Source organism: Erinaceus europaeus, chromosome 11 (genome assembly GCF_950295315.1).
Source record: "Erinaceus europaeus chromosome 11, mEriEur2.1, whole genome shotgun sequence".
Lineage (NCBI taxonomy): Eukaryota > Metazoa > Chordata > Mammalia > Eulipotyphla > Erinaceidae > Erinaceus > Erinaceus europaeus.
The window spans coordinates 54150367-54159381 of NC_080172.1; the positions used below are offsets into that span (position 1 = coordinate 54150367).

General features: G+C 47.4%; 1 protein-coding gene across 1 annotated transcript; it reads right to left on the reverse strand.

The window, feature by feature from the left end:
- Positions 1–405: 405 nt before the first annotated feature.
- Positions 406–7861, reverse strand: C11H1orf56 (chromosome 11 C1orf56 homolog). The gene is made up of 2 exons (XM_007531581.3): positions 6668–7861; positions 406–535 (listed from the first exon to the last, which is right to left on the reverse strand). Exons 1-2 carry the CDS (start codon positions 7730–7732, stop codon positions 515–517), a joined length of 1086 nt encoding a protein of 361 aa, XP_007531643.1. The 5' UTR covers positions 7733–7861; the 3' UTR covers positions 406–514.
- Between the last annotated feature and the right edge of the window lie 1154 nt (positions 7862–9015).

The window sequence follows — 9015 nt, forward strand, 5'->3', positions numbered from 1 at the left end:
TTGAAAGATGAGGAAGAGCTAGAAAGGGAGAAGTGCTTCAGCTTCACCACTTCTGAAGCTTCTTCCCTCCTGCAAGTGGGAATTGGGGGCTAGAACCCAGGTTCTTAGGCCTGATAATGTGTGAGCTCAATCAGGTGCACCACCACCCGGCTCTCTCTTAGGTATCTTCTAAGGGTTCGACTCCTTGTTCTTGTCCCCTTTTCTTGGCATTCAGCTGAGATGCTGAAGTCTCAAAGAAGTGCTTGTTTGTAAGCCAGGAAGCTGAGCAACATTTCTATCCTGGGTGGAAGGGGAGAGGGGACCAGGCCAGCTGCTGCAAGCTGAGCAGTTTGTGTCTTAAGGTTCATGAGATCTGTGGTCTCTCCATTCTCAGATACCTTTGTAAAAAGACACCAGACCAAAGAATTGTGTTTGCTAGTTTTGTTTGTCTGTACTAAAAATATCCAGTGGGTGCAGGAATTGAGAGAAGAGGTTGAGGAGTTGACACCTGCTCTTCTTGCAGATGGAGTGGCCATTACCTCTGGTTTTTGTCTATCTGGGGAAGGAGACAAAATAGAGAAAAGGAGACATTTATCACCATATCTGTATTCTTTGCCCATTCTTGCTTCCTCTCCCTCTGCCCAGAAGTCCCTCATGCCCTCCAGACTTCTGTCACATGTTTATATGGCTTATTTGTGCTGGCTGGCACTGAACACCTAAGGATAGAGATAAAGCCAGAAATCAGAATGACCAATTATACATTTTATTGTCCTTTGCTTCTCCCTGAAAGTCCTATCATCATTGAGAGTAATTGATCACCTAATCAATCAGAACTTTTGGAAGCTCTTTTGGACTAGCTTTGAGGACTTATAGATTGTGGAGGGTGAGTCCAGTGGGGGCAGTTCTGTAGAATAATGGTGGTTAAAAGTATGAGCACTAGGGCACAAAAAAAGGGAATAAATAAATATTAAAAAATATATATTTAGGGGGCCAGGCGGTGGCGCATCTGGTTAAGTGCACATATTACAGTGTGTGAGGACACAGGTTCAAGCCCCTGGCCCCCACTTGCAGGGGGAAAGCTTCACAAGTGGTGAAGCAGGGCTACAAGTGTCTCTCTGTCTCTCTCCCTCACTATCTCCCCCTCCTCTCTCAATTTCTCTCTGCCTCTATTCAATATATATATATATATTTTTTTTTTTTTTTTTTAAAGTATGAGCACTGGTGGGGCCTTAGGTCTTGAATTCAGTCTTCAGCATTGCATGTGCCAGAGTGATATTCTAGTTCTCTCTCAATAAATAAAGCCTTAAAAAATTAAAGGATGGGGGAGGTAGCATAATCGTTATGCAAAAAAAACTTCCATTCCTGAGGCTCTGAAATCCCAGGTTCAATCCTGGACACTACTAGAGGCCAGAGCTAAGTGCTCTGTTCTCTCTCTCTCTCTCTGTTTCTCTGTATTTTGCTCACCAAAAAACAAAACAACAGATAAACCACAAGCACTAGTGTCAGGTAAGTCAGGGTTAAATCCTTTTTGATTCTGTTACTTGCTAGCTTTATAAACTCTGGTTTCTTACTTTTTAAAAAATATTCCCTTTTGTTGCCCTTGTTTTATTGTTGTAGTTATTATTGTTATTGATGTTGTTGTTGTTGGATAGGACAGAGAAATGGAGAAAGAGGGGGAAGACAGAGGGGGAGAGAAAGAGAGACACCTGCAGACCTGTTTCACTGCCTGAGAAGCGCCTCCCCTGCAGGTGGGGAGCCGTGGGCTTGAACCAGGATCCTTACGCTGGCCCTTGCGCTTCGCTCCACGTGCGCTTAACCCACTGTGCTACCACCCAACTCCCTCAAACCTTTTTTTTTTTTTTAAAGTTAAAAAAAAAATTAGGGCAGAGGGTAGATAGCATAATGGTTATGCAAAAAGACTCTCTTGCCTGAGGCTCCAAAGTCCCAGGTCAATCCCCTGTACCACCATAAGACAGAGCTGAACAGCGCTCTGGTAAAAAAATTTAATTTTACCAGAGCACTGCTCAGCTCTGGTTTATGGTGCTGTGGGGGATTGAACTGGGACCCCGGAGCTTCAGGCAAGAGAATCTGTTTGCATAATCATTATGCTATCTATGCCCACTCCTTTTTTTATTCTTTTTTTTTTTTTCAAATAATCTTTTATTGAAGCATCTTCCTTTGTAATTCTTAACTAGCTGGGCATTCCACAGCACCACTGTTGATGTCATCTATGATGTCATGAGGATGGCGGCCATCAACATTTTTTTTTTCAATCATCAGTGTTACCGGTAACTCTGCACCAGCAGGATTCCACTACTGCCAGTGGAATTTTTTTTTTTTTCTTTAGATAGCCGATGTCAGACAGAGGGGAGATAACCACATTTCTCCACTGTGGTGAAGATTCTACTTAGTACCTCGTCCCTGTGGAAATGACTTACATCAAAAGGGTGAAAAAGAGGCCAGAGAGTGGCGTGCCTGTTTGAGCATATATGTTACCGTGGACAAGGATCCAAGAGGGGTAGATAGCATAATGGTTATACAAACAGACTTGTCATGCCTGAGGCTCCGAAGTCCCATGTTCAATCCCCTGCACCACCATATGCCAGAGCTGACCAGTGCTCTGGTTAAAAAAAAAGACAAGGACCCAGGTTCAACCTGCTGGTCCCCCATATGCAAGGGGAAGCTTCACAAGTGGTGAAACAGTGCAACAGATCAGTTTCTTTCTTTTTCTCTCCCCCTTCTCTTTCGAGTTCTCTATCCAATAAACAAATAAAATAGGGGGGGGGGGGAAATGAACCTACCACATGACCTAGGTATCTATTCAAAGAACACAGAAACACCTATCTGGAAAAATTCATGTTATGTGAAATAAGTCAGAAACAGAAGGATGAATATGGGATGATCTCACTCTCAGGCAGAAGTTGAAAAACAAGATCAGAAATGAAAACACAAGTAGAACCTGAAATGGAATTGGCATATCGCACCAAAGTAAAAGACTCTGGGGTGGTGGATGGGTGGGTGGGGAGAATACAGGTCCATGAAGGATGATAGATGACATAGTGGGGGTTGTATCGTTAAATGGGAAACTGGGGAATGTTATGCATGTACAAACTATTGTATTTACTGTTGAATGTAAAACATTAATTCCCCAATAAAGAAATAAATTTAAAAAAAAAGACCTATCTGAAGAGATCTACGCACACCCATGTTCGTGGTAGTGCTATTTGTAATAGCCAACATTTGGAAACAACCTGAGTGTCCAACAATAATAGAACAATGGTTGGAGTCAGGCGGTAGCGCAGAGGTTAAGCTCAGATGGCAAAGCACAAGGACCGGCATAAGGATCCCTGTTCAAGCCCCCAGTTCCCCACCTGCAGGTGAGTTGATTCACCTGGTGAATCAGGTGAAGCAGGTCTGCAGGTGTCTATCTTTCTCTCCCCCCCTCTGTCTCCTCCTCTTCTCTCCATTTCTCTCTGTCCTATCCAACAATGACAACATCAATAACAACAATAATAACTACAACAATAAAACAACAAGGGCAACAAAAAGGGAAAATGAATAAATATTTTTTAAAAAGAACAATGGTTAAAGAAGTTATAAGATATATATCACAGCTGTAAGAAACAGTGACATTCTCTCCTTTGCTACAACATGAAAGGAACTAGAGTGAATCATTGAATTAGACAAGCCAGAAAGAGGACAAATGCTGGAGGATCTCATTCACAGATGGGCTCTAAGAAACAAAGCAAGGGACAATACAGGGTGAAGCCTCCAATGGACCATAGTCTATTGTAGCAGATTCAGGGACTCAGAAGGGGGAAGGGAAGAGCACTAAGGGAAAATTGGGGGCACTAAACCCTGGTGGTAGAACAGGATGATGATTAGGTAGAAGGTGAAGTGTATTTTCACTTATCTTGGGGAAATGTGGCAATGTACCCTTGTAACAACAACAACCCTGTAAGTCAACATTCCCTCAATAATATTGAAGTTGGGTGGGAGAAGAGAGAAAGAAACAAAAAAAAGTAATTTTCCCATGCATTGGCCTCCCATGTGGTGGCCAGGAGCTTGAGCGCAAGTCCTCTTACATGACAGCCTATTCATCTTTAACCTTCACAGGATTGTTGTGAGGACTGGTCAGGTAAATGTACATACTAAGACCTCAAGTATTGGCTATCATTACTAAGCTAAATATTTATTTATTTATCATAAATATTTATCATAAGCTAAATATTTATTTATTTATTTATTGCCTCCACGGTTATCACTGGGGCTCAGTGCCCATGCACTATATATCCACTGCTCCTAGAGGCCATGTTTCCCATTTTGTTGCCCTTGTTATTGTTGCCATTGCTGTTGTTTTTGTTGGACAGGACAGAGAGAAATTGAGAGGGGAGGGGAAGACAGAGAAGGAGTGTTGTCCGACCTGGGCCGGTTCACCCCTCCTTAGGCAACCTGGTGGTCCCCCGCTCCCGGGAGGTCACCATATTGATGCCGAACTTAGTGTGGACACCCCATCGGCATAGCGCACTGCATCCCAGAACTCCTGAGCTTAAGCGATCCTCCAGCCTCAGCCTCCCAAGTAGCTGGGACTACAGGCGCACGCCACCAGGCTTGTCCCTTCCTGTTTTGTTATATCATTTAGGTTTATGCCCAAAAGGTTTCTGCTCCATGATAGTCTTTTACAGACTTTGAACCATCTTATGCTATGACTAGATAGAAAGATAGAAAAGATGTAGAGATATTGTGAAGAGATGGTTGAGCAGGCTGCGCTTAAACCTATGAGATGAGTCTCTCCAGGTAAGTCTCTCTCTCTAAAGAGGGGTTGAGCACAGGAGGACGCATAAATCTCACAAGGTTGGCAGCCATTTAAGCCTTCCCTCCTCCACAGAAAGTCCTACATCTTACCACCTGAGCACGGCATTCCTCTAAAACATTTAAGCCTGCTCCATTCCATTTTTCTTTACTGTGTCCATTTAGATATAAAGGGATAGGAGGAGATGTTGCTGAGGAATTATTCTGATGCAGTCTCCGCCCCCAACTTTTACTACGCCCCACGAAATCCTAGCAGTGCCCCCTTCAACCAATCCTGGCCCCACATGTCACCCCTGGTTGTCGCCCAATAAAAAGCCTCCTCACCCCCCCCCTCTCTCTGGGCTCTCAGCTCCCCCTCTCTCAGATCTCTCCCCCTTCTCTCGCACCATGGTCAGGTAGTGGGGACAGCCATTGTCAGCTGACTCCACGTGGCCTGAGCCACCCCCCCATCCTATAATAAAGATTTGTGTCCAACAACAACGACAACAATAATAATTACAACAATTAAAAACAAGGGCAACAAAAGGGAAAAAATAAATAAAATAAAAATATAAAAAAAAATTTTTTTAAATAGGGAGTCGGGCTGTAGTGCAGCGGGTTAAGCACAGGTGGCGCAAAGCACGAAGACCGGCATAAGGATCCCGGTTCGAACCCCGGCTCCCCACCTGCAGGGGAGTCGCTTCACAGGCGGTGAAGCAGGTCTGCAGGTGTCTATCTTTCTCTCCTCCTCTCTGTCTTCCCCTCCCTCTCTCCATTTCTCTCTGTCCTATCCAACAACAACGACAACAATAATAACTATAACAATTAAAAACAACAAGGGCAACAAAAGGGAAAAAATAAATAAAATAAAAATATTTAAAAAAATAAAATAAATAAAGATTTGTGTACCCCTTTGCTCTGGATGTCCACTCTCTTCTCCACGGTGCAGCCCGACACCAGACCGCTACAACAACAAAGGAGAGAGAAAGACACCTGCAGACCTGCTTCACTGCTTGTGAAGTGACCTCCCTGCAGGTGGGGAGCCAGGAGCTCAAACCAGAATCTCTAAGCAAGAGAGAGATAAAGAAAGAAACACACACAGAGAGAGAGAGAGGTACCAGAGCACTACTCAACTCTTGCTTATGGTGGTGCAGGGGCTAAGCCTGGGACTTATGAGCCTCAGATATAAAAATCTTTTTGCATAACCATTATGTTGTCTCCCTCAGTCCACTGTTAAACTACATTTATAAGCTAAATATTTGTTAATAGCTTCCACATCCCTTAATTACATGTGCACTAAAAATTCTTTTTTCCTTTTATTTAATAAAAGGAAATAGAACTGAGAGAAATTGAGAGGAGGGAGGGATAGAGACATCTGCAGCACTGCTTCACTTCTCATGAAGCTCTCTGCTGCAGTTGGAGACTTGGGGACTAGAACCTTGGCTCTTGTGCATGGTAACAGGTGTGCTCAACCAGGTGTGCCACCACCTGGCCTGGCCCCATCAAGAAGTTTTTATTTTAATTTTTATCAGAGATAAAAATCAGCTCTGGTTTGGGGGTTTATGGTGGCACTGGGGACTGGGACCTTTGGTGCCTCAGATGTGAAAGTACTTTTTTGCATAACCATTTTGCTATCTCCCCAGCCCAAGAATTCTTGAGCTTAACAGTTTGGTCAGTCATCATCTGATGACCAATAGTTCATACTGCCTAATAACTAGCAGTTACTCAGGAAATATGTGTGATCACTGGCTAAGAGGAATTGGATAATCAGTGCTCATAATGAACCAACAACCAAGGCAGGTCACAACTCAGACCAGCTCGCAGGCTGGCTTAATGCCAGGGTTTGGTATACCCGAACTTTTACAGTTTATCCACAGGCTGGCAGGCCCACACTTACTGGTTGCATCTCTGTGAACACTGAAGAGAGGCTGTTCCAAATGTCCTCCAGCCCAATCCTGACCCGTTTCCAAAACTCCAAGGCTGAGTTGCGGATGGGGGGGGCCGGTGCGGGTCTGAGTCTGCTACTGAGGGAGGGGAAGGTAGTGGAAGTGGTGGTGGTTTTGATTCTGAGGGTGGTGGTCTGAGTGGTGCAGCTGGGACCGGAGCAAGTGCTGGTGTCCAGGGGACACTCCTCGCGCTGCCGGTTGCAGGAACACTGGTCGTAGGTGCAGGGCCGATGCTCTGTGCGCAGCTGGCTCAGAGCCCCCACCCGCAGGCGCCCGGAGAGGCCATGCAGCTTCCCCGCGCGGGAACGGCTCATGGTGCCCGACTTGCAGTGACAGTGCCACGGCCCCCAGGGAAGCAGCTGCAGCTGCAGGTCCTCGGTGGAGGTCAGGGAGGCGGACGAGAGGGAGGGCCAGCCCGATGGTGTGGAGCCGGCTGTGGTCCACTGGCTCAGGGTGGTCTCGATGGTGGTGGCCTCCGAGTCCTGCTCGCCGCCCTTGGACCTGGTGGTGCTGGCCGGCTGCAGGTTCGAGGTCACCCGGATCTCGGGCTCCTGGACATTGGCCGGGAACCTGGACTGGGGGCTGCTGCCGGGCACCGCCGAGGTGGACTTGGTCCGGTCCGCCGAGGTGGATTTGGCCCCTTCGGACTTGTTTCTGGGCTTGCTGGCGTCGATCACCACCCCCTCCTCCAGAGTCTCGTCCTCCTCGTCTGGCCCCCGTGAGCGGCTCATGCCGGTCACCGTGGAGGCCAGCAGGTCGGCGGTGGCCGGGCTGGCCAGCCTGTCCGCCTCGGCCGCCAGGTCGTCCTCATCCTCCGCAGTCACCTTGAACCTCTGGGACACCCGGGACTTGGGGGAGAAGGCGGTCTGGCTCAGGGGCAAGCGGCTGCGGGAGGGGGCCTCGAAGCTGACGCTGGCCGGCTGCACCGCGCCGGGGGTCTGGTCGTGGGCCCCCGCCGCCCGGGGCCCCTCACTCAGCAGCAGGGCCCAGAGCAGCGCGCAGGCGGCGGGGACCATGGGACTGGGCGGCGTGGGCTCGCAGACCGAGGCCGCTCTCTCCTCCCTGGGACTCTCGACCCAGCCGGCTCGTTAGAACCGAGGCCCGCGGGGGGCGGGGGGCTCGGGCCCGCGCGCGCGACCCTCCCCCTAGGGGAGGGGGCCGAGCTCACAGCGCCCTCAAACTCGGAAGGAAGAACTCCCAGCGGGGTGATGGAAGGGGTGACAGGAGGAAGGAGGTGGAGGTAGGGGTGGGAAAAAATCCTTTTTTAAATATTTATTTTATTCCCTTTCTGTTGCCCTTGTTGTTTTATTGTTGTAGTTATTATTGTTGTTATTGTTGGATAGGACAGAGAGAAATGTAGAGATGAGGGAAAGACAGAGACCGGGAGAGAAAGATAGACACCTGCAGACCTGCTTCATCGCCTGTGAAGCGACTCCCCTGCAGGTGGGGAGCTGGGGGCTCGAACCCAGGATCCTTAAGCCGGTCTTTGCGCTTTGTGCCACGTGCGCTTAACCCAACTCCCGGGCGCGGGGGGTGGGGGGATCTTTTAAATATTTATTTAGTTATAGCATAATGGTTTATGTAGAAACTTTCCTACCTGGGCCTCTAAAATCCCCAGTTCAATTCCCTGAACCACCTTTAAGCCTGAGCTGAGGCGAGCAGGTCTCTGGTAAAAAATAAATAAATATTTATTCATTTATTTTTTAAATATTTACTTATTCCCTTTTGTTGCCCTTGTTTTATTGTTGTAGTTATTATTATTGTTGTCGTCGTTGTTGGATAGGACAGAGAGAAATGGGGGAAGACAGAGAAGGGGAGAGAAAGACACCTACAGACCTGCTTTGCCACTTGTGAATCGACTCCCCTGCAGGTGGGGAGCCAGGGCTTGAACCGGGGTCCTACCGCTGGTCCTTGCGCTTTGAGTCACATGCGCTTAACCTGCTGCGCTACAGCCCGACTCCCTATTTATTCATTTATTAATGATAGAGAGGGAGGAGAGAGAGAGTCAGAACATCATCCTGGCCCATGCTATGCCGAAGATTGAAATCAGGACCTCAAGCTTGTAAATCGGGCTCTCTAGCCACTTCCAGGGCCACTGTTTACTTTGATTTAATTAATTGATTTTACCAGAGCTTATTCAGCTCTGGCTTAAAGTGGTGGTAGGGATTGAACCTGGGACCTTGCAGCCTCAAGCATGAGAGTCTCTTTGCATAAACATTATGCTATCTCCTCAGCCCTATTTATTTTTAATTATAAAAAAAGATTTTGGGGGGAGTCAAGCGGTAGCGCAGCGGGTTAA